This window comes from Aulonocara sp. 'chitande type north' Nkhata Bay, linkage group LG5 (genome assembly GCF_057382095.1).
Source record: "Aulonocara sp. 'chitande type north' Nkhata Bay isolate Kocher_YH1m ecotype deep benthic linkage group LG5, A_spYH_male_GT1.1, whole genome shotgun sequence".
In the NCBI taxonomy this organism is placed as follows: domain Eukaryota; kingdom Metazoa; phylum Chordata; class Actinopteri; order Cichliformes; family Cichlidae; genus Aulonocara; species Aulonocara sp. 'chitande type north' Nkhata Bay.
Genome location: NC_141348.1, coordinates 12034517 through 12060062, shown reverse-complemented (window position 1 = coordinate 12060062; position 25546 = coordinate 12034517). Strand labels below are relative to the sequence as shown.

Sequence of the window (25546 nt, the reverse complement as noted above, 5' to 3'; positions counted from 1 at the left end):
AGCCATCACACCAAAGTCTTTGGACTAATCTAATTTCGATTCCCTCTTCTTCTTGGCCCAATCAGTTATCTTCCTTCCATACGTCTCCCTGAGCAGTCGTTTTGCTGCACCAATTCAACTGTGAATACCTGATTCACGTTTTCTCCTTTGAACAGTTGAAAAGTGGTGATGTGAGCTCTAATCCAAGCTGTTGTTGTGGTTTCTGAGGCTGTAATTCTAATGAACTTCTCCTCTGCAGGAGAGAAACCTCTTGGCCTTTCTTTTCTGGGCTGTACTCAAAAAAGCTTGTTTAAATTACAGCCAGGAGTATCACAATATTCTTTTAAAAATGAAATATTGACATACATTTGAAGATAAGCTAGTGTTGTAAATAACTGTGTAATTGTGCCTAATACATGTATATGTCCAGTTTAAATGAAATGTTAGCAGTGGTCCAGTGTTACCTTAGTTCAATCTCCCACATCTCCCACAGCTTAAGTTCATTAGTGCGATAACTTCCTGGTCGGGGAAGGCTCCAATGATTCAGTATTCTGCTTCACTCGGACAGGCATGGAAACTCAATAAGGAAGTGGGAAGGGAAAAAAAGATGTACTTGACTTCCTGATAATATATTAATGTCATCATCCAGCTCCAAGTCCCATACTTTTAGATGATGATTCAGCTGTATGCTGCAGTGTGTGTGAATGCTGTAGAGCTCATTATCCACAACTTACAGCAGAAGATGAGAAGTGTCTGCTGTCCTCACTGTGCTGAGACCTAATCTCTATCCCATGTCATTAAATAATGCTCGATTTCATGTGATTTCACTGTAACTGCTTAGACATATATTGAGTCTCCTCTTACACAGTAATTCTATGTCACAGGTTGTAAGTCGGAACATCTTTTCTAAATTTGTCATGTAATGGGCTACAGGAGTATCTGTCTGACAGAGTTAAGGCACGTAACATAATCACTACTTATATTCAGATTTAAGGTCATGTTATAACATTTTTCTTTATGTCAGGGAAACTAAATCTTTGGTTGCCATCAGTATGTGTGCTACTTTAAGCACACAGGAGGCCTAAAATATGGGCGGGTTCTTATAGAACACTGTTGTACTCTACACTCACTTTATACAACATGCCTCATTCACACACCAGCCAGGGATCGAACCAGAGACGCATTTACTTTGTATTTAATGAAGGAGGTCAAGATGTACAGTAGATTCCTGCAGTGCAAGTTTGAAATGTTGTCCCTGACCATTTCTTTGTATTTATATTTGTTGTTGTTTTTTTATATATATATTATTTGAATAAAGTCAGGATTTGGTATGACCACCTTTATTCTTCAACAAAATTGTAAAGTCAAGTTTTCTTGCAAAAAGCTTTCCTGCCTGTCAAATTTCACATTTATCACTGGCTTTATATGCATTCAGCTGAATAGATGGGAACAAATTCAGCTAAAGAAATAGCAAGAAAGTGCCTAGGGATACCAATTATAATTAGTGTAAAAAAAAAAAAACTGGTGTAAAATGTGTAGACACACCTCAGGTTCATTCCTTTATTATGATTGAATAAGTTGCAGGTCAGTGTTGGCTTAAGAACCAAACAAAACAACACTCCTCTGGAAACTTTTAGCCTGGAGACGTGTTGCTCAAGACCACAAATTACAGCAAAGTACCTTTGCAGAGTACTAGAAGTAATGTCAGATACTGTTCAACTCTTTGAATCTTCACCCTGCCTGTCTCATAAACTGTCATGGTTTGTGTTGTGGCAAAGGCAAGGACCCAAATGCAGGACTCATACACAGAAAAGTAAACTCAAAGCAGCAGCTTTATTTGCTGGGAAAATCTCTAACACCGAATACAAGAAAACAAAACTAGAAACTGGAAACGTGAAACTCAAACTAGAAAACTAACAGAGAACTAGGAATTAGTCAGGAGCACAGAGGACACATGCAGTACTGACAGGGTAAATGATGGTTAAAGACGCAACAACGGACCGAGGAAAACACAGGGCTTAAATACACAAGGGAGTAACAAGGGAATTAGAAACAGCAGGGAAACACAGCTGGGACTAATCTAACATAATGAGACCGGGGAAGAAGCAAAACTGAATACAAAGGAAAAGGAAGTATCAAAATAAAACAGGAAGACGCACAGACCGAAACCCAGACTCAAGACATGCAAGCTTAACACAGGGACACGGGAACAGAGACTAAACAAAGACTAAGATAAACACTGAGGGAGGGAGAACTGAGATCAAATCAAATCAAATCAAATCACTTTTATTGTCACATCACATGTGCAGGCACACTGGCACAGCACATGCGAGTGAAATTCTTGTGTGCGAGCCCCACAAGCAACAGAGATGTGCAAACACAACAACACAACAACACAAACGAGCAAAATACAAGAATGGCCAACCTGAAACTAATAAATATATGTACAATATATAATAGTGTATGCATTTCTGGATGTGTATACTAAATATTTTCCTACGTGTGTGTGTGTGTGTGTGTGTGTGTGTGTGTGTGTGTGTGTGTGTGTGTGTGTGTGTGTGTGTGTGTGTGTATACACATTTTTACAAATTAAATAGTAAAAAAAATAAAATAAAAAAATAAAAATAAAATAATAATAATAATAATAATAATAATAATAATAATAATAATAATAAAATATATAAAATATACAGAGTTGAATATGTGCAAAACAAGTGGCATTTATATACAGTGTGGAGTGCATAATGTTGAAGTTCCAGTAGTGAAGCTGAGGTGTCTATGACGTGTTCAGCAGTCTGATGGCCTGATGGAAAAAGCTGTCTCTCAGTCTGCTGGTACGGGACCGGATGCTGCAGAACCTCCTTCCTGATGGAAGCAGTCTGAACAGTTTATGGCTGGGGTGACTGGAGTCCTTGATGATCCTCCCCGCTTTCCTCAGGCAGCGCTTCCTGTAGATGTCTTGGAGGGAGGGAAGCTCACCTCCAATTATCCGTTCAGAGCACCGCACTACTCGCTGGAGAGCTTTGCAGTTGTAGGCGGTGCTGTTGCCATACCAGGTGGTGATGCATCCAGTGAGGATGCTCTCAATGGCACAGTGATAGAAGGTCCTGAGGATGCGGGGGCTCATGCCGAATCTTTTCAGTCTCCTGAGAAAGAAGAGGCGCTGCTGCGCCTTCTTCACTGTTTTGTTTGTGTGTACTGACCACGTAAGATCCTCAGCCAGATGTACTCCAAGGAACCGGAAGCTGCTCACTCTCTCCACAGCAGCGCCGTTGATGGTGATGGGGGTGTGTACTTCTCTGCACCTCCGGAAGTCCACTATCAACTCCTTTGTCTTTGCGACGTTGAGGGTGAGATGGTTGTCTTGACACCAGTGGGTCAGGGCGCTGACCTCCTCCCTGTAAGCCGTCTCATCACTGTTGGTGATAAGACCCACCACTGTAGTGTTGTCCGCAAACTTCACAATGATGTTGGAGCTGTTAGTGGCTGTGCAGTCGTAGGTGTAGAGTGAGTACAGGAGAGGGCTCAGTACACACCCCTGTGGAGCACCAGTGTTCAGTGTGATGGGGGATGAGGTGATGCTGCCCAGTCTGACCACCTGGCGTCTGTCAGACAGGAAGCTAAGGATCCAGCTGCAGAGGGAGCTGCTCAGTCCTAGATCCTGCAGTTTCCTGTCCAGCTTCGAGGGAACGATGGTATTGAATGCTGAGCTGTAATCTACAAACAGCATTCTCACATACGTGTCTCTCTTCTCCAGGTGTGACAGGGCAGTGTGTAGTGTCAGGGCTATGGCATCATCAGTGGACCTGTTGTGGCGGTATGCAAACTGTAGAGGGTCCAGTGAGTCGGGTAGTGCAGAGCAGATGAAGTCCCTGACCAGCTTCTCGAAGCATTTGCTTACGATGGGGGTCAGGGCTACAGGTCGCCAGTCGTTCAATGAGGAGATGGTGGAGGATTTGGGTACAGGGACGATGGTGGCCATTTTGAAGCAGGCTGGGACTACAGACAGAGAGAGGGAAAGGTTGAAGATGTGCGTGAACACTCCAGCCAGCTGAGCCGCGCATGACTTGAGGACGCGGCCGGGAATCCCGTCCGGACCAGTAGCTTTGCGTGCGTTCACCTTCCTGAAGCACTTCCGCACATCCTCCTCAGACACAGTGTGTGCACTGACGTCATCCGCGGTGCGCACACTGTCCGGTCTCATGGTGTTCGCTGTGTCGAATCTAGCGTAGAATACGTTTAGATCCTCACACAGAGAGGCCGTGGTCTGCGGTGTGCTGGTTTTCCCTCTAAAGTCTGTGATCGTGTTTAGTCCCTGCCACATACTCCGAGGGTTGTCAAACTGTTGCTCCACCCTGTCCCTGTACTCACGTTTGGCTGCTTTGATTGTCTTCCGGAGTTGGTAATGTGCGTGTTTGTAGTCCGATGTGTTCGCGGAGGCAAAGGCGGTGTTCCGTGCCGCCAGTGCCGCGCGAACATCTCCGTTAATCCAGGGTTTTTGATTTGGGAAGGATTTGACTGTTCTGGATGGGACGACATCTTCCACGCATTTCCTGATAAATCCACAGACTGAGTCTGTGTATTCATCAATGTCTCTGGCGGCCACGTGAAACATTTCCCAGTCCGCGTGATCAAAACAGTCCCGCAGCGCAGACTCCGATTGGTCCGTCCAACAGTGCACCGCCCTCCGGGTTGGAGCTTCCTGTTTCAGCTTCTGCCTGTAGGCGGGCAGGAGCAGGATGGAGCAGTGATCTGATTGGCCGAATGGGGCGCGGGGGAGGGCTTTGTACGCATCCCGGAAAGAGGTGTAACAGTGGTCGAGTTGCCGGTTTCCACGTGTGTTGAAAAGGATGTGTTGATGGAGTTTTGGTGAGACTTTCTTCAGGTTTCCCTTATTAAAGTCTCCGGCTGTGATAAACGCTGCCTCTGGGTGTGCGGTTTCCTCGCTGCTGATCGCGCTGTACAGTTCCCTGAGTGCACGGTCAGTGTCGGCTTGTGGGGGAATGTAAATAGCCGTAATAATCACTGCTGTAAATTCCCTCGGTAGCCAGAATGGCCGGCACTTAATCATCAGGTACTCCAGGTCCGGTGAGCAGAAGGATTTGACCGGGTGCACGTTCGCATAATCACACCAGCTGTTGTTGATCATGAAACACACACCACCGCCTCTGCTTTTCCCAGTAAGATCCTGTGACCTGTCCGCGCGGTGCACAGAGAACCCCGGCAGTTGTATTGCGGAGTCGGGTACTTTGTCCGATAGCCAGGTTTCTGTGAGGCAGATCACGCAGCAGTCCCGCATCTCTCGCTGGAATGACATCCGTGCCCGAAGCTCGCACAGCTTGTTCTCCAGAGACTGCATATTAGCCAGTAATAAACTGGGTAACGGTGGTCTGTAAGTGCGCCGTCTCAGTCGAACCAGAACGCCAGATCTTCTCCCTCTGCGTCGGCGTTTGCGGCCTCCAGGGCCAGAGAACAAAGGCGTCTCAGGTGAGATGAATGGGGGGTCTGCAAACGGAGCGTCCGTGTTGCAAAACTTGAACTCCGGAAAGTTATAAGAAAGACCGTCTTTTATGTCCAGTAAGGTTTGTCGGTCGTACACAAGGAGACAAGTGCTGCTCGTGAAAAAATAAAGGAAAAGTAAATTTAAACACAGAAGAAAGCCGTTGCTTGGGGGAGCTCGCGACGAGGCTGCCATACTCGGCGCCATCTTGAACCAAACCATCAGTGAGAACGTAAGAAATAAAGATAACAAAAACCATGAATAACAATAAACAAAGATTATTAATTCAGAACCTGAAACACAAATACTGTGACATAAACTGTTGTTGGTCCCATTCAATCATACGTATAGCACCTGTCACCACCACTTTTACATTCTTCCCCCGCTAAGAGTTGCTGTGGAGATGTAATCGAGTCATCTTCTCTATCAGCAAAACAGATAAAAGAACAATAGAAAAACGTTAGCTGTTGTAGACTGTGAAACTCAAGAGTGTCTGAATCACAGCACACATACACTACACAACAGACAGACTGACTGACAGCTTTAAATCTGCCCCAAAATGCAACATGTTTGCTCTTAGCATGATTCATATTTCTTTGCTGATATCAAGACTTTAGTTAGATTGCCTGGATAATGATAGCTTAAGCATTAAACTTAAACTAAGAACCTTCATGGACATTTAAAGTATTAAAAACATAAGCAGAGTATAAGTAATTTCCACTTTATGTTGACCTGTGCTTAGTTTCTCTTGTGGTTTCTGAAAGTAAAAGAAAAAGAAAGCAAGGTTCAAGGCGGCAGCTAACATGTTTCACTTAATGGTTTGTATTTCCTTCCATTTTTCAAATATTAAGAAAATGCTACGTTATGTAGATATCTGCAGTGAAGTGTGAATCATGCATCAGAAGTAGTAATAAGAAGACTTAAATATAGCCCATTTTTCAACAACACTGAGGACTGAGCTACAAAAGTGCACCCGCTGTGTTCTTCTGTTTTTCTTTCTTTCTTTTTTAAAACTCTGTAATGTAGCTGTTTGTTTCTGTAAACATAACCGCTGTTTGTCTGTCAAACCACTTTTATGCCTGAACTACCAAACTACATGATAAAACCAGGTAAAGAGGCGGAGCTTAGGCCAAGGAAGAACCAATCTGTGTGACAGAACATTGAGCATTAGCTCGTGATCTCAGTTTCTTCATCTGTTTAGGTTTGGTTTCGGGGGGTTTTTTCTACATGCTGAACCCACAGTGACATTTTGTCCTCTGTCCTTCCCCTTAGCCCCAACCAGTTGTGGCAGATGCCCCCCGAGCCTGGTTCTGCTCGATGTTTCTCCCTGTTAACCTGGAGTTTTTCGTTCCCACGTTCACCAAATCGCTTGCTCGTGCCTAATTTTGGGGGTTTTCTCAGTATTATTGGAGGGTCTTAACCTCACAATATAAAGGTTGAGGTGTCAGTTACTGTGATTTGGTGCTATATAAGTAAAACTGAACTGAATTGAAATCTCTTTTGTGAGTTGGAAGGATTAAACACAAGAGCAGATACAGGATACCTGCCATATAAATTATAAAAGTACCAAGCACAGCTTACTCTCCCATGTTATGTTCTGATGCAACATAACATCAGAAACTGTATGTGTATTATAATGAAGCCTCTGGGCTGGACTGAGGGTCTTAGCAGGATGCTGGTCAGGGGGTCGCTTTAAAAACTGCAACCTCAAGACTCGCCTCGCTTCCAGCTCTTCACCAGTGTGAGGTTATGTTCCCTTCTCATTTATGTGCAACACTATATATCTGTTTCTTATTTGTCTTAACCTATTAATCGTGCATGCCTTTAAACACACACACACACACATATACAGTGGGGCAAAAAAGTATTTAGTCAGCCACCAATTGTGCAAGTTCCCCCACCTAAAATGATGACAGAGGTCAGTAATTTGCACCAGAGGTACACTTCAACTGTGAGAGACAGAATGTGAAAAAAAATCCATGAATTCACATGGTAGGATTTGTAAAGAATTTATTCGTAAATCAGGGTGGAAAATAAGTATTTGGTCACCTCAAACAAGGAAAATCTCTGGCTCTCACAGACCTGTAACGTCTTCTGTAAGAAGCTTTTCTGTCCCCCACTCGTTACCTGTATGAATGGCACCTGTTTGAACTCATCATCTGTATAAAAGACACCTGTCCACAGCCTCAAACAGTCAGACTCCAAACTCCGCCATGGCCAAGACCAAAGAGCTTTCGAAGGACACCAGGAAAAGTATTGTAGACCTGCACCAGACTGGGAAGAGTGAATCTACAATAGGCAAGCAGCTTGGTGTGAAAAAATCAACTGTGGGAGCAATCATCAGAAAATGGAAGACATACAGGACCACTGATAATCTCCCACGATCTGGGGCTCCACGCAAGATCTCATCCCGTGGGGTCAAAATGATCATGAGAACGGTGAGCAAAGATCCCAGAACCACACGGGGGGACCTGGTGAATGACCTGCAGAGAGCTGGGACCAAAGTAACAAAGGTCACCATCAGTAACACACTACAACGGCAGGGAATCAAATCCCGCAGTGCCAGACGTGTTCCGCTGCTGAAGCCAGTGCATGTCCAGGCCCGTCTGAAGTTTGCCAGAGAGCACATGGATGATACAGCAGAGGATTGGGAGAATGTCATGTGGTCAGATGAAACCAAAGTAGAACTTTTTGGTATAAACTCAACTCGTCGTGTTTGGAGGACGAAGAATACTGAGTTGCATCCCAAGAACACCATACCTACTGTGAAGCATGGGGGTGGAAACGTCATGCTATGGGGCTGTTTTTCTGCCAAGGGGACAGGACGACTGATCTGTGTTAAGGACAGAATGAATGGGGCCATGTATCGTGAGATTTTGAGCTAAAACCTCCTTCCATCAGTGAGAACTTTGAAGATGAAACGAGGCTGGGTCTTCCAACATGACAATGATCCAAAACACACCGCCCGGGCAACAAAGGAGTGGCTCCGTAAGAAGCATTTGAAAGTCCTGGAGTGGCCTAGCCAGTCTCCAGACCTCAACCCCATAGAAAATCTGTGGCGGGAGTTGAAAGTCCGTGTTGCTCGGCGACAGCCCCAAAACATCACTGCTCTCGAGAAGATCTGCATGGAGGAATGGGCCAAAATACCAGCTACTGTGTGTGCAAACCTGGTAAAGACCTATAGTAAACGTTTGACCTCTGTTATTGCCAACAAAGGTTATGTTACAAAGTATTGAGTTGTATTTTTGTTATTGACCAAATACTTATTTTCCACCCTGATTTACGAATAAATTCTTTACAAATCCTACCATGTGGATTCATGGATTTTTTTTTTTTCACATTCTGTCTCTCACAGTTGAAGTGTACCTCTGGTGCAAATTACTGACCTCTGTCATCATTTTAGGTGGGGAACTTGCACAATCGGTGGCTGACTAAATACTTTTTTGCCCCACTGTATATATATGTACACTCCCAACAGCACATCAGATGTGAAATACACCTCCATAATTTATCTCACAATTTTAGCCTTGTGTACCTTCATTGTAAATGTTTGATGTCACAAGCTGTTCTGCAGTCTGTCTTTTGTTTGGTTACAATATACAAAGAAAAGAAAAGAAATTCCTTCAGTCACTCTACCAGCAACAGTGTTCAGGTTAAATGTTTTTAGCGGCTATGAGCCCAGACGTCTAAAAAGAGACAGGCTTATAAATTAAAAATGATTTTCTTTGCTTTTAGAGGGGTTTTTTTGTTTTGTTTTGGGTTTTTTTACTTTTTTACAGAACCATTATTCTTTGCAATTTGGCAAAACATTCAATATAAAATAGCACCTCTCCATAAAAACCTGAGCTCACTGATATCAGATGGAACCGACTGATTCCGACTGACTTTGGTTGCGATTTGCAACAAAGAAATACGAATTGCTTTCCTCAAGCGGCCTTAACGGCTGCTTTAACGAAGTAACTAAGACTTCTTTTGTGCCATTTACAACAAAGAGAAACTGACTGATTGCACCTCTGCAGGGGTAAATGATCCTAACATCACTGGGCAAATAAATAAATTAACAAATAAAAATGAGTTGTCTGAAGCAAATGCAAACATTTTTCTCGATAATAGTCCAACATAAATCTATCCCTATACCCTATTACCACCTAAATAGAAGCTGAAGACACGTCTTACTTCAAATCATTCTTCCCTGTGCTCGGTGTCGTGACAGGCAGTTCAAATTGATATGTTTTGCCTGCTTTGTGGTTTTGCCCTCTCAAAGACTTAAAGCAGCAATAACCTGTTTCTGCCGCTGACTAATTGGCTGCTTGGCAAACAGGCTGGTGGATAAGTTTTGTCTTTCCTTGCTGTCCCACAGAGAGCAGCGTCCTACAGAGCCCCGTCTTTACCAAGCAGCCTGGCAGCATCGTGTATCCTGTGGAGAATGTGGAGAAAAACCGAGAGGTGGTGTTCAGCTGCGAGGCCGAGGGAAGCCCACCTCCCATGTACCGGTGAGTGCGTGACTGCAGTCCTTTATCTCTCTCTTCCTCCTCTCCCTGTTGATGCTGCATGCTTTTATACAAGTGATAGTCTCAATATCTTTCAATTTTTTGACATCATGTCGCGGACAAATGTCTCCATTTTGTCTTCAGCAGTCCCCGTTGCATTTTGGCAGCTGAAAATGCCACTGAGAGAGGACTGTGGCAAAACTCGTGTGCCCACAAATCCTGCAGCACACTTGCATTTCTGTACAGAACAGTCACCTGATTCTTTGCGCTAAAAGGCAGTTTGCTTTTTGTTAACACCTGTTATCTCCATGTCTCCCCTCTTCGTAGAACCGTTATTTAGTCTGTGGACATTTGATCTTTTTCCCTGATAATAATATATTTTTTACAGAAAGTGCAATATATCCTTCTTCTTACTGCTTTGAATCAAAGCTGTTTGTTTCTGGGGTACAAAGATGTGATGTTCAGGGTAGGAACCCATAAATAAAAAGAGAAAAAGGTCTAATCTCATAATATTTTGTCAATTTGGCAGTGATAGTGACGTCTTTTAAAAGTACAAATCAAATATCACACGTGACAAATTCCAAAGGCTCAACTGATGAGTAAATAATTACACGAGACTTATCCTCACACATTATCCTCACACATACATGTCGTCTGTGAACCAGAAAGCAGCAAGTTTCTAATCAGCAAAGCCCGAAGTTGTTCCATTGACAGTGAATTAGATTTGGCCATCGTGGATTCAGAACATGTTTAAACGCCTTACATGTTGAGCATATTCCTGATAGTTAAAAGAGGTGTGCATACCTTGTACAGGTGTACAGATGTGGAACTCCAGCTGCTGTCCACTGTGAATGTAACCGCTCTTAGGATTACTCTCCTGATGCATCAACAACATAGTCTTGGTTCTGGTTCTACTTGTTCATCCATGAAAAATCAAGTCTAAGCTGATCAGGATCATAGGCATATATTACATAAATTCTGTTTTACAGTGGATTTTTCCTTCTACCCCCTGCCGGAAACATGTGTTGCCAATCTGTAGTCTGTGAATGCATGCTAATCTCCACTTGCTCTCCTCTCAGACGTCTTCTCTCTGCTGCAGAGTTCAAAGAGATCCCTGTTTTTATGTCTCTCTTTATTTCCTCCTCACCTCCACCATTAGTCTATTGAAAGGTTGTTTCGTTGTAAGTAAAAGTTGAAATCTATTGTATTTGCTGACTGAAATTACTGTAGAGCCATTTGGAAGCAGTAGTACATTTAATACTTGGGACTTAGCCAGCTTAGAGAATGACCTAATCAGCTGTTTCCTGTCAAGGTCGCTGTGTGGTCCTGTCAGAGCTGCCGCTGCCTCTTAGAGACGTGTTGCAACACACACACAGACAGGAACTAAATCATACTCAAAGTTCATTAATTGCGTGTCACACAGCTGTAAACTCTGACAGCTCGTGCCGCAGTGTTTACATGGAGCAGAGACATGTGCACAGTGTTGTCTGCAGCAAATCCAGATGAAGAGGAGAGGAAGATTGTAGCTAATAAATCGAATTTCAGGCACTCAAGCGTGTGGTTAAACATGCCGATAATAATAATATAGCAACACAGCATTAATAATTAGACACGTCTCGAAAACAGACTTTCTTCCTTGTAAGAGTTAGATGAGAAAATTGACACGTCACTCTGCACTCTGGGTTCTAAAAGTGATATTTAAAGTATGAAAGAATAACTGCAACCCCAGCTGATTGAAATTACTATTACACAGCATACTCGACAAAAAGACCTAAATCTTTATTAGTGATCCAGAAACTTAAACACTGCAAATAAATACAGCAGCTCCTTAACTTGGTGCATAAACACCGAAAATACAGCTAACCTGCTCTGTCTGACGCGAATGAAATACACCCATCATCAGCTGAGTCTATTGCACTAACTGCACCTACTCGTGCTGACAGACTGGTGCTTTCGCATGTACCTTATTACATTTGCAAGGTGAGTCTGCCCGTAAAAATAAATAAAAACCACCATTTAGCTAATCTCCCTTCAAGGCTGTAACCTTGTGCACAGCTGGACCCCTTTTCAATCACTCCACTTAGGTCCAGCTCTCCCGTGATTTAAAAAGGGACCTGATCTCATACGTAGAGCAGGCATTAATGTCTGTGCCAAACTGATCTGACTTAGATGTCAAGAATCATCACTGGCGATTACGGCTGGTTACAACCAGGAGCATCGTTTTTAAGTTGAGGAACCAACACTGGCCAAGCCTGAAGCATTTTAAAAAGAGGAAGAGTGCATGAAATGGTGCAGAGCGGCACAAAAACTGACTTGACCAGATCAGCCACTTATAAATCAGTTGTGGCATTTTTTGTGTTTTTCTTTTTTCTTTGAAGAACTTTCTGATTGAATATTGCTCCAAAAGAAAACACTGACTGGTTCAGTTTTTGGTAACAAGAGTAGAAATATCCCGATCCAAAAGGGTTTGTAATGGAAATCCATCCTAGTCAAGGTTAACTTCTTGGCCATCTCACAGCCACAGCAGTAATGATGCCCTAACATCAAATCACGAGTAGTTCAGTAGACAGGAAGCAGCATGTGAGGCTGGGAAAGAATGTCTCTGACTCCCGGACCATCAGCACCGGCTCCCCTCAGGGCTGTGTTCTTTCTCCCCTGCTCTTCTCCCTGTATACCAACTGCTGCACCTCCACCCACCAGTCTGTCAAGCTAATCAAGTTTGCAGATGACACCACCGTTATTGGACTCATCTCGGACGGGGATGAGTCTGCCTACAGGAGGGAGGTTGAACGTCTGGTGTCCTGGTGCAGCCGCAACAACCTGGTGCTGAATGCCCAGAAGACAGTGGAGATTATTGTGGACTTCAGGAAGCACACAGCTCCACTCCCCCCCATCATCCTGACTGAGACCCCCATCACCTCTGTGGACTCATTCCGCTTCCTGGGTACCACCATCACCCAGGACCTGAAGTGGGAGCCCACCATCACCTCTGTCATTAAGAAAGCCCAGCAGAGGATGTACTTCCTGAGGCAGCTGAAGAAATTCAACCTGTCAACACGGACGATGATGCAATTCTACACTGCAATCATCGAGTCCATCCTCACCTCCTCCATCACCGTGTGGTACGCTGGAGCCACTATCAGGGACAAACAGAGACTGCAGCGTGTTGTGCGCTCTGCTGAGAAGGTGATTGGCTGCAGACTCCCATCTCTGCAGGACCTGTACACCTCCAGGACACTGGGGCGTGCAGCTCGGATCTCAGCTGACCCTTCTCACCCTGGACACAGTCTGTTTGACCTGCTCCCCTCAGGCAGGAGGCTCCGGTCCATTCGCACCAGAACCTCTCGCCATAAGAACAGTTTCTTCCCCTCTGCTGTTGGACACATGAACAATAAACGTACGACTGTTCCCACCCCTAACACATGACCCTACGCTGTGTTCACTGCATCATTCCATGTTTGGCACTGATCACCACCTGCACTCATGTATATATCATGTATATATCTATCTATCTACTTAGCACTTTTAATTCTTATTCTTATTTTTATTTATTTATTTATTTTTTCATGTCTATTTATGCGTAATTTATGACAGTATGTTTGCACTGAAGCACCGCAGCAATTTCCTAATGTTGTAAACCTTACCCCACCTCTCGCCCTATGACAGCTGGGATAGGCTCCAGCGCCCCCCGCGACCCTGAAAAGGATAAGCGGAAGCGAATGGATGGATGGATGTAAACCTGCTCAACATTTGGCAATAAAACCCTTTCTGATTCTGATTCTGATTCTAATTATACTTGTTGTTTCCTTAAATATTATAACTCACAATTTTTACTTCTGATGGAGTTTTTTATATTCTTTCTATATTCATAGACTATGTTGCTAATCTGAACACTTCCCCCATCACTTCAGCACAGTCACATGCTATTTTAAAGGCATGTCTCATGTCTTTCTGGATACTCATCTCCTTTTAGCTCACAGCAGTCACGCCTGTAATCAAGTCAGACAACCACTGACAAAGTTTCAAAGTCTGCTGACGTGTTGGCTTTTCTTGCTCGCGTCTGTGTGAGCTATGAATGAGCTACGAGTGTCATTAAGACGACGTTACTCCAGATTTTTGGCACTTTTATCAGGCCACATGACGGTTTTAAGACTAAAGTGAGGAAAGAAATGTCAGGGTAGCAGTATACATCACAGGTTAAATAAAATAAAACTAGAAAATCAATCAGCTCTTTGTCTTCCTTTTATCGAACACATTGATTGGCCTTAATATGACTGACTAGACTGACTGTGCGTCGATACAGTGCAGGCTATTTTTATAGTCTTACAATAAATCCCCCCTACCCAGACGGAAGTAGACGCCATATGCCTTGGTATACAAGACACTACACCTCTCATTGGAGCCATTTATATGACACAGCTGCCATCCTCCTTCTCACTGCCTGCAGAGACTCTGGGTTGCTGCCTAGCTTCAAAACACTGCTAAGCTATCTAACTAAAATCTTAACTTTTGGTGGAATGGGGCTTTTTTTCTAAATGTTATATTGGTATGGCCTAAATACTCAGAATACCTGTTATCCAGAGACAAAGAGGAGTTGAAAAGGGTGCAGAGAGAGCTGAGGGGACTGATAAGGAATGGGAAGGAGAGCTACAGGCAGAAGATGGAGAACCAGCTTCAACAAAACAACGTTGGTGAAGTCTGGAGAGGCCTCAGAACCATCTCGGGCCACAAACAGCAGAACTCTCTGCCTGGGAGGGATGTGAGATGGGCAAATGAACTGAATCATTTCTTCAACAGATTTGATTCAACCATGAGACAGTCTACAACATCGGCTGCAGACTCACCCACCCCCACTGCTGCTGTTCCACCTCAGACACTTCACACCTCCTCTATTCACCCTGCTCACTCCCCCCCACCCCCAACAACAGCATCCAATACACACTCAACACAAGGCTCCAGCCTGTCTCTCTCAACCACCCAGGTTAGGAGGGAACTGAGGAGGATTAATGGCAAGAAGGCAGCGGGTCCAGATGGCATCAGCTCGAGGGTCGTCAGGTCCTGCGCGGACCAACTGTGTGGGGTGATGGAGCACCTCTTCAACCTGAGCCTGAGGTTGGGAAGAGTTCCACAGCTCTGGAAAACCTCCTGTGTTGTACCAGTGCCAAAGACTTCACGCCCCAAGGACCTCAACAGCTACAGGCCGGTGGCTCTGACATCCCACCTGATGAAGACCCTGGAGCGGTTGGTCCTGGCTCAGCTTCGGCGCCTAATAAGCTCATCACTGGACCCACTTCAGTTTGCCTACCAGCCTGGCATTGGAGCGGATGATGCCGTCATTCACCTCCTACTAGGGCTGGGTATCGTCACTGATTTCTAGAATCGATTCAATTCCGATTCACAAGGCCCCGAATTGATTCGATCCACGATTCGATTTAATTCGATTCGATTTAAATCTGGGAAATTTTGACAGTCAGAAATATTATAATTCAGATCAGTACATTTACATATTTTTGTATCAATAAAAAGGAAGCTGACACACGCAAGACTTTATCACAGGTGTGAGCATCACAGCAGAGGCCTTTGTGTCAAAGTAGCTGAGGATAAAACACAGAAAAACATGAAGGTGATTTTCCTGGCCTGGGATTTTATAAAAATATTCTGCAGTACATCAAAAACGAAAGAAAACCATTAATCAACATATGAACATCACCTCTGAAGTTACAGCGGTTTTATTACAGACACAGCGTTTTGCATTTTGAATAATTTTAAAAAGTTTAAATTTGTTCAGTATTGAACAGCAGAAATGAGGTTTTCTTTTCGGAAGAATGTAAAAGGGAAAAAACAGCGGCCGACAGCCTGTAAACAACAGTAGACTTGTGCGTAACAAGCAAGCGAATAATGAAGAAAGGGAAACTGTTCTTGAAGTACAGAGAGAGAGCTGTGCATCGCAGTGGAAGCAAAACAGTAAAAGTCTGAGTGAATTCATGACGATGTTTATGTGAAGCGTTTGGATCTTCTTTTGCTGCTGGTTCGGTCAATATTGTTTGGAGAGAGATCAAACTAACAGCTTTAGAATCGGCGCATAAAGGGCATGAACACAAAGCGCGGACCCGCCGACAGATCAGAGTCAGCGAGCTGTCGGCTTTCAGCCCCGACTGTGAGAAAAGCAACATCTAACTGATTCTGATCCGCGGGTCCCGCTGTGTGTTTAAGTCTTTGTGCAGAATCCGTGTTCCTGCTCTCATTTACTGTCTTAACTGTTTGGTGGTTCTTGAAATTTTGTGAGATTTCACCTGAGATTCTGGCATTTTGGGCAAAATAAATTTATATTAAAAAATCGATTCAGGATTTTAATGAATCGATTTTACGTTATCCAAGCCAGAATCGATTTTAATCGATGAATCGATTATAAGAACCCACCCCTACCTCCTACATCGTTCCCTCGCTCACCTGGAGACCGCTGGAAGCACTGTGAGAATCATGTTCTTTGATTTCTCCAGTGCCTTCAACACCATTCTTCCCTCGGTTCTAAAGGACAAGCTGGTGAACTCTGGAGTGGACCATCACCTCACTACCTGGATCCTGGACTACCTCACCGACCGACCACAGTATGTGAGGACTCAGGGCTTTGTGTCGGACAGGGTCGTCTGCAGTACGGGGGCCCCACAGGGAACGGTTCTGGCTCCGTTCCTCTTCACCATCTACACTGCAGACTTCTCCCACAATTCCACCCAGTGCTTCCTGCAGAAGTTCTCTGATGACTCTGCAATAGTCGGCCTCATCACTGATGGGGACGACAAGGAGTACAGAGGTCTGACCCAAGACTTTGTGGACTGGTGCCAGCTGAACTACCTCCAGATCAACGCCAGTAAAACCAAGGAACTGGTGGTAGACTTCGCAGGCACAAGCATTCTCCACTGCAACCACTGAACATCCAAGGTATGGACATTGAGGCTGTGGACAGCTACAGGTACCTTGGTGTTCATCTGAACAATAGACTGGACTGGACTCATAACTCAGACGCCCTCTACAGGAAAGGGCAGAGCAGGCTGTATCTGCTGCAGAGACTCAGGTCGTTTGGAGTGGAGGGCCCACTCCTGAAGAAATTCTATGACTCTGTGGTGGCTTCTGCTATCTTTTATGGTGTGGTCTGCTGGGGCGGCAGCATCTCTGCTGGGGACAGGAAGAGACTGAACAGGGTGATCCGAAGGGCCAGCTCTGTTCTAGGATGCCCTCTGGACCCAGTGGAGGTGGTGAGTGACAGGAGAATGGCGGCTAAGCTGTCATCCCTGATGGACAACATCTCCCACCCCATGCAGCAGACTGTGACAGCACTGAGCAGCTCCTTCAGTGGGAGACTGCGGCACCCACGGTGTGGGACGGAGAGATTTCGCAGGTCTTTCCTCCCCACTGCTGTCAGACTCCATAATAAAGACTTTAACTGATCAAGCACACACATCCATACATATACAATAATACTAAGTGCAATAATCCTTTCTGTCATCGTTGTATTTTTACTCAGTTGTATATAGTATTTGTATTTGTATTCTATTTTTATCTTATTGTATATTTATTTTATTTTATTCTACTGTATATAGTATTTTATTTTATTCTATTCTGTACAGTTGTGTACTGTATTTATTCTTATTGTATTCTAATTTTTGCCTCATAACTTTTGCACTGTCCACTTCCTGCTGTGACAAAACAAATTTCCCACGTGTGGGACTAATAAAGGTTATCTTATCTTATCTTATGGACTGAGGGAAAAAGACACTTGAGTATTCAGGTGCTATTCTTTAGAGCCTAAAAAGTGGAACACTGGACTTCTTTAGATCTTTGAAGATTTTTTGCCCCTCCTCCAGGAAGCTTCTTCAGTTCTAGAACAATTCAGTTTTATTTATAAAGCACCGAATCACAACAACAGTCACCTCAAGGGGATTTATATTGTAAGGTAGAGCCTACAATAATACATACAGAGAAAAACCCAACAATCATATGACCCCCTATGAGCAAGCACTTTGGCGACAGTGGGAAGGAAAAACTCCCTTTTAACAGGAAGAATCCTCCGACAGAACCAGGCTCAGGGAGGCTCAGGTTGGGAACCGGTTGTTTTTCAAGCTCTCGAGACAACCATGACTCGGATGACTGGGAACCCACACAGAACATCCAGGTGCTGTAGCTTCCACCTCTAATATTCAAACTTTGGCCTCAATGCCTTCAAAATCTTCAAAATCTCCAAGCTGGTCAAGAAGGCTCACCAGCGCCTCTTCTTCTTGAGGACTCTGAGGAAGAACCACCTGTCCTCAGACATCCTGGTGAACTTCTATCGTTGCACCATCGAGAGCATCCTGACCAACTGTATAACAGTCTGGTACGGGAACTGCTCTGCCTCGGACCGGAAGGCGTTGCAGAGGGTCGTGAAAACTGCCCAGCGCATCGCCGGAGCACCACTTCCTGCCATAAAAGACATCTACAGGAAGCGGTGTCTGAAAAGGGCTGGGAAAATCATCAAAGACCCCAGTCACCCATCACATGGACTCTTCACCCTCCTGCCCTCTGGGAGGCGCCACAGGAGCCTCCGGACTAAGACCACCAGGTACCGGAACAGCTTCTTCCCCACAGCTGTCAGACTCCTGAACTCTGCCTCCTGACATCTGACCCACGTTAAACTCATGGACTGAACATACACACACACAATGGACAACTGTACCCTCAAACACACAATAATAACATGGAGTGAACCACCACTCACAACCACTAGCACTTTATATAGCCTCTGTAGAAACTATCTACACCCTCACTTATCTTAACTGCACTACTGTATAGCTCTGTGTAAATAATCATTCTGTACATTCAATAATCTTTAATCCTACAACTGTTTACAACTTGCATAGTTCCCATTTCTGTATAGCTGTATATCTCAGATTTCTGTAAAGTTATTTATTTCATATTCTGTATAGTTTTTCATATTTATATCCTGTTCATAGCTTGTACTCACTACAGCCTGTACATACTTAGTTATAGAATATTCACAACATACTTCATACCGTGTACATTATAACATACCATAATAGACCCATTTCTGTAATATACTTACATATCTATACTATTGCTAATATATATTGTAATATACCTATATCACTAAAGCACTTCTGGATGGATGCAAACTGCATTTCGTTGCCCTGTACCTGTGCATGTGCAATGACAATAAAGTTGAATTCTATTCTATTCTATTCTATTCTATTCTATTCTATTCTATTCAAGTATATCACTGCTGGGCGCCCACGTAATTGCAGGCCAGCAGATAAGCGAGGTTCGCAGTGTCAATACCAAAGTGGTGTTCAGCTACAAACTCTCCTAGTCGTTCTGTGGTTTGACCTTTGCATAAACAGCCACAGAGGAATCAAATCTGGAGACTGAGTGGGCCGTGTTACAGTTCACCGAACAAAACAGAGAGCACCGTCCGATAAAGAACAGACTCACAACACCTTTTGAAAAAGCACATAAGCTAGTCAGGAGGTATTTAAAGCTCTGGAGCTCTGAATCACACGCAGGCATGTTTTCCTGTCATTTTTTTAAACACCTGTAAATTATTTATAGTTTACGCCACACCTCAGATGACGAGGAGATATTCTTTCCATTTCTAATCCAAGAGTGTGTAATTTAAAACTTTATAGTGTCCCACGGTGGTGTGATGTTTGCATGGCCGTAACACAAAGTAGTAATTTTTAAGCACTTTTAAGCACCGGGCTTAAGAAAAAGAACAGACCGCCTAACATTAACAGCCTCATAAGCCAGATGGTGTGGTATTATGCCACTGTGTGCACGGCCTGTTGTTACATGATTGGATAAAGCATGTGCCTAACAAATGGAACTGCTGTTGTGGCCTGTTTGCCATCATAAATCACTGTAAATAGAATTATTAATTGAGTTTACATGTGTTTGATGTAATCTGTTGCTCTGCTACCCGTGGAGGATACTCAGTGGCACCATGACGAGTGTCGTCTCTCCCGCCACGCTACCTTCTATTGTGGTCCCCGCGCCGGCTTTATCTGGTGTTATACAGAAATATTTGAATATCTGCCACTTAAAGTTTAAAGTTCTAATTGGCTTAAAGTGACAAGAGCTGTCACAGGCTGTATAATTTGTCACAAAAGAACAACGGCGGCTTTGGGCGGGCAATTATCCTTAACTACTACTATGTTTAACGACCACACAACATGGCGCATACACAATGTCTGCCTCTGACTGGGTAAATTCTTCATTTTCAACAAGAGACATGATTACTCACTCAGATACATCAAAACATTTTCCAGGCTCAATTAGCTATCCAGGCTAATGTTTTCGAAAGGCCCAGATAAAGCGGCGAATCGACGGCTGGCAGGGAAAATCTTTTGCAGCGTTTGGTTTTTCAAGCTGTCACCGATTAAGCCGTTTGACTGCAAATACAATGCCAAGCCTCTCCGAGCAATTACGACTGTGAAAAGGCTGCTTTCATATTTGATGGGATGCCTTTTCAACCTCACAGGAAGCCGCTATCAGAGGGCGATATTGAGGTTTTTGCCGCGTCGCCTCACACTGCCCATCCGTTCAGCTCCTGTTCCACTCGAAGGTGGGACTTAGCCGGGACATATTTATGTTGATTTTAGTTTGTTCCGCTTCAGCTGCAAATGAATCTCTGCTGTAGTCCTGTGAGACCGCAGCCGCCCCTCCTCAGGCTCTTCTCTATTGTGTGTAGTAACAAGGCTCTTGAGAGTGTGCACTTACTTATGAGTGAACTGGAGGAGTGCCATGAAAGACCATTGTGCTACACATTTGGTCTATTAAAAGAATAAAAGTCTGCAGACGCTCTTTGTGAGTGCAGCAATGCCCCAGCCAACAACTATTCTGCTGTGGCTGTGTGTGTGTGTGTGTGTGTGTGTGTGTGTGTGTGTGTGTGTGTGTGTGTGTGTGTGTGTGTGTGTGGGTGGGTAGGCGGCTAAGGAGCACAACCCGACACTGTTTCTCATGTAAACAGCTCCTACTTGTTTCATATGGAAGCTCTGTACCTACAGGTGTCTTTGTCCAGGGGACCACATAAGTTGGATTTCCCTGCCACTGAAGGCAAACGAGTGTATTCTATAAGCCACATTATGCTACAAAAGACATAATACAGCAAGAAAATTCCACAACGCCACTATCAGTGCTTTCTTAGAAAGGTTATTATGCCTCAAAGGCTCCAAATTGGCATAACAGGGAAAGTTAAGACAGTACCCCCAAACAGCTTTGTGCAACTTCTGTCTCTTGTACAAAAGGGGCTTTAGCAAAGCCCCTTTTTTCACATCAAAGCTGCTTTCTTTTTTCAGCGGAAAACAATGCTCTGCTTTTCCAGCTGAATGGGAAATCGTTCAGAGAAACTCCTCAAAGAAATAATCAGCTACAAAACCCCTCAAAGCCCAAATCAGATCCGGGTAGTCCATTATCCAATGCCATATTAAATCTTCTTTTCAGGCTTGTTTATCTGTGCTGTACCTTTTTACAGCTGAGATAGTTATACAACATCAATAACAAATGGCAATGTATGAGCTCGTTTCTCTGTCTGTTTTAGGTTTTCTTGCCTTGGTTGAAGCGAGTTATGGCTTGAAGCCATTTTTCTGAAATGACTGATTTTTCTCCCACCTGTGTTTCTTTAATAAGGTGCATCTGTGTGGAGAGATTGGAGAGTCTGTTGCCATTTTAAGTGAATTATACCCTTCGTTGGTCCCGCCCAGTCACCCACTCCTAACACCAATGATAATCAAGTGGAAGGGTCTAGAATGTACGAGTGTGAAGGCGAGCTTGCAGGCATCGTTTTAATTGTTGTACCATAATGATTAAGCAGGATTTTTATGCGGTCTGACTGGGGTCTGGCAAGATGGATGGCCTGAAATGCTATCTATTCTCAGGGAGTCAAGTCCTTGGCACCATAGTGGTTCACTGCTGCTTAGATTAACACTAAGCTGGAGGGCATGATTTCTGGGTCCTCTCCACCTTTCATTTCTCTCTTGTTGAAAAACAATCAAATATACAAGTCACGTTCTGCTTCTTCTTCTTGTGCTCTGGCGTACTTCCATTGCCCCAGTCTACACTGAACAGTGTTTAATTTGTTAAATTTACATGTTCATTTTTCTCTCTCTCTTTTTTAGATGGAGACTGAACGGCACGGAAATAAATCCCAAAACTGGATCTCACTACAGCCTTTCTGGGGGCAACCTCAGAATCAGCCATCTGAACAAAGACCAAGATGCTGGAACGTATCAGTGCCTCGCCTCCAACTCTTTCGGGACCATCGTTAGCCGAGAGGCCAGTCTAACCTTCGCATGTGAGTTTATTTTTTTCTATTTTCTTTAGGCGAGCATTTGAGCCTTCTTGGCTTCCATTGGAGAAATAAAAAAGTAAAAGTAGAGGGAGAAAGAGAAAAACATGTCAGTCACAAACAAGGATAACATAGTGGGCTGCTCTTCATGACATGTTTAACATGGAGAAAGTTATCTCTGAGGTGCTATTTGTGTGTTGACTGGCGTTTACTCTATAAATGGCTGCACAGTAGGCAAACAGCAAGCGCTAAACTCACTGCAGTGGAGGAAAAAGATCAAGGTTTTCCTCTGAGGTGTCTTGGAGTACAGGCACAGTGATGAAGTGGAAGGTTCGGGTCTTGGTTGTACGTTCTGCAGACTCAACTAAACTTCTTAGCCAAGTTTGAGCATTAACATTGGTTTTATGCTAATGGCTTATTAGCTAAGTGACCATTCAATCTCTTTTAACCCTCTATAGCCCAACAGCATTAGCATAAATGTGCTTATTTATTTGTAATATTGTCAGAGTTAGTAATGTGGATCAGACATTAGACAACAGACCATCTCATACAAACCTAGATAACAGTACATAGTTGTTAGCTAAAAATTATGGCAGCTAATGCTACACTTGCGTGTCCTAGAAGTCACATTTACCCTCTGGTAAACAGTTTGTTAAACTTCATATGAGATTATTTACAAATTTCCTTAATCTGAAAAGGTTAGGTTTCTTCCACATCAAAGCAAAGTAAATTTCCAGTAAACTTCTAGCTAACATGAGCTAAGGAAAACAGTGGCAAAAACAGCTTAGCAACAGAAAAGTTCAGGATATGCTCACTCACTCACCTCAGTATCACTGTCATTGGTTAGATGTGAACTTCATCGAGTGATACTCAACTGTATCACAGGCCTGTCACAAAGTTTTATAGCCTCTTCGGAAACGCAGAGCAGCTGAAAGTAGCCATTAAGGAGCACCAAGGGTTAGCTGATGAAACTTTACTTTCCGTTACTTCAGAGAACAAAAACAGCACACCCACTCATGAAGAAATGCAAAGTCAGCACCATCACTTTTGCAGATTAATGTTTTTTTAATGGCCCTATCATACTGATTTCCGACCAGGAGGACGACAGATTGTTTGATGGATCTTGATGAGTCTAACTGACAAGCCTCTGGACCTCATATTTCTAGCAGGACTGAGTCAATAAGTGCCTACTTTATGTGCCAGTTATTTGACAGGAGTAAATCATGACATTAAAGGCAAAAGAGTGATCACTAGCTCAGATTAGATTTTGAGGTTTGGTGTTTGGGGACAAGGCCACCAATGTGCCTCAGGCCATTTATTTAGTTCCTTGGACCAGCAGGAGGTCAATCCGTGATCTGATTCTGCTGGTGAATTTCCACTATGATAGGATGACAGTTCCATCAATTGTCGGACTCTGACCTTACCAACCTGCAGTTGTTGTCACAGAGTCGGCGTGTGCGTGTATGACCGAATGTCATCTATCTTCTTTATTACTCTTGGTATAGCTTAATTAACTCCACTGCATGATTGAATGGTAAAGGTTCAAGCGAATAATTTAAAGGGCAACTGGTATTACTTTAGAGTGTCATGCAATTCTTTATAGAAATTCAAGGGAAGTAAAGGATATGAGTGAGGTCCTCCTGCAGACTCCTAGTCAGATGCACACAGTGCAGGTATAAGTTGTGTTTCAGCACCTAACAGCAATATTTTTTCCTCCAGTAAAGGTCATGACCTTTTGATGGTAATTAGTTTTACGCATAATTTGACTGTGATTTTGACACAAGACAGGGTCTGAACTGACTCGCTCCTCTAATAAGCCCAGTGCTAATTGCACCCGTCAGAGCCAAAATGAGCGTAATCATTTGGAGCCATATAAATGCACATCTGCTACAATCAAAAAGGTCAAAAGTCAAGAGATTTAAAGTTTGCCCCATCTTCAGTGTAATCGTGCACTGTCATGAAAACATGTCCTTACTATAATTGATTTCCTGTGGAAAAAGATGAAGCATAACTAGAGTGTATACCGTAGAAAGAGGATGAAACTGTGAAGGAAACTTCAGCGCTGGGGACATGAAGGTAAAGGGAAGGAGTCCTATTGTTACTTACAGAAACAATAATAAAAACAATGTACTATAACACAAGTTTGTCCAATTTTTAAACCACATCTAAAAGCAATACAATCCAGGAACACTAGGCAGGCACACAAAGACTGAAAGAAACCATGCATGTATCAAGGTACAGGTGAAGTCAATCGTGACAATAACAAGGTTGAACAAAGAAAGGACGTAAAAAAGAAAGAGAAAGCCACAAGAGGAACTAACCTTCAAAATAAAGCAGGAATCAAATGAAATGAAAGACTACACTGAAAGAAAGAACTAGATTTGACACAGAGCAGTGAGAGACAGACCGGGGCAACGCAAGGCACAAAGAAAATGAAACAACTTTCAAAAACAGCATGAGAAAAAAATTAGAATTGGAACAGAAACTACGGATAATTGCGAACAGCTAGTCATCCTGTTCATAACTGGAGGAACTTTCATTACATGCATAACTGTAGACGTAACTCAACAAAATATGTCATTTGAGGATTGGATGATATGCTGCATTTTTCATGTTAACAAACCTCACAAAAAGACCAAACAACTGATCCCACTAAAGGAAATGCTATCTTAAATGCTAGAGACCTTTTGTTTTTGCCACAGAGCATTCATTGTTTTCCACAGACTATTAAAAATACATCACTAAGTCACACAATTGCACATGGTGACACTTCTGTCATTACCACACACATACACGCTGCACAGTCGATACCACAGACACAGTAAATGCTCATTAGCGCACAGAATGCACATCAATTCAAACCTGGAAATATTCCACAACAACCACCCGGTACGTTTGTTTGAGTGAAGTTTAAATCTGCACTGACCAGCCTGTTGGAGAAATCACAGATGATTCACATAATGTGAATCAAAAATGTTTTTCATTGTAACCTAATTTTAGCGAACTACTGCAGAAATGGGAAATCGAAATATAAAAATAATTCAGGTAACGTGTGAGTGTCTGTAGCACGTAGTTTTTTCTGTGACCGAACCCAACCACATGACTGGCACAACTTTTACTTTGAAGGGAAACCATTCTCCAGTCTCCATTTGCAGGTTGCATTGCACCAGCAACCCTGAGGAACCGCTGTCAACCAGTTGGGGAATACACTTGTCACCCTAGCAACAGGTGACTGTGTTACTC

General features: G+C 43.5%; 1 protein-coding gene across 2 annotated transcripts in view; it reads left to right on the top strand.

Annotated features, from left to right (window-relative positions):
- cntn4 (contactin 4) overlaps positions 1 to 25546 on the top strand; it is a 208356-nt gene that overhangs the window by 56728 nt on the left and 126082 nt on the right. For both annotated transcript variants that reach the window (XM_086291344.1, XM_086291345.1), the window contains exons 3-4: positions 9840 to 9972; positions 22134 to 22309. In XM_086291344.1, coding sequence (XP_086147470.1) covers positions 9840 to 9972; positions 22134 to 22309 — 309 coding nt within the window. The remainder of the gene's footprint in view (positions 1 to 9839; positions 9973 to 22133; positions 22310 to 25546) is intronic.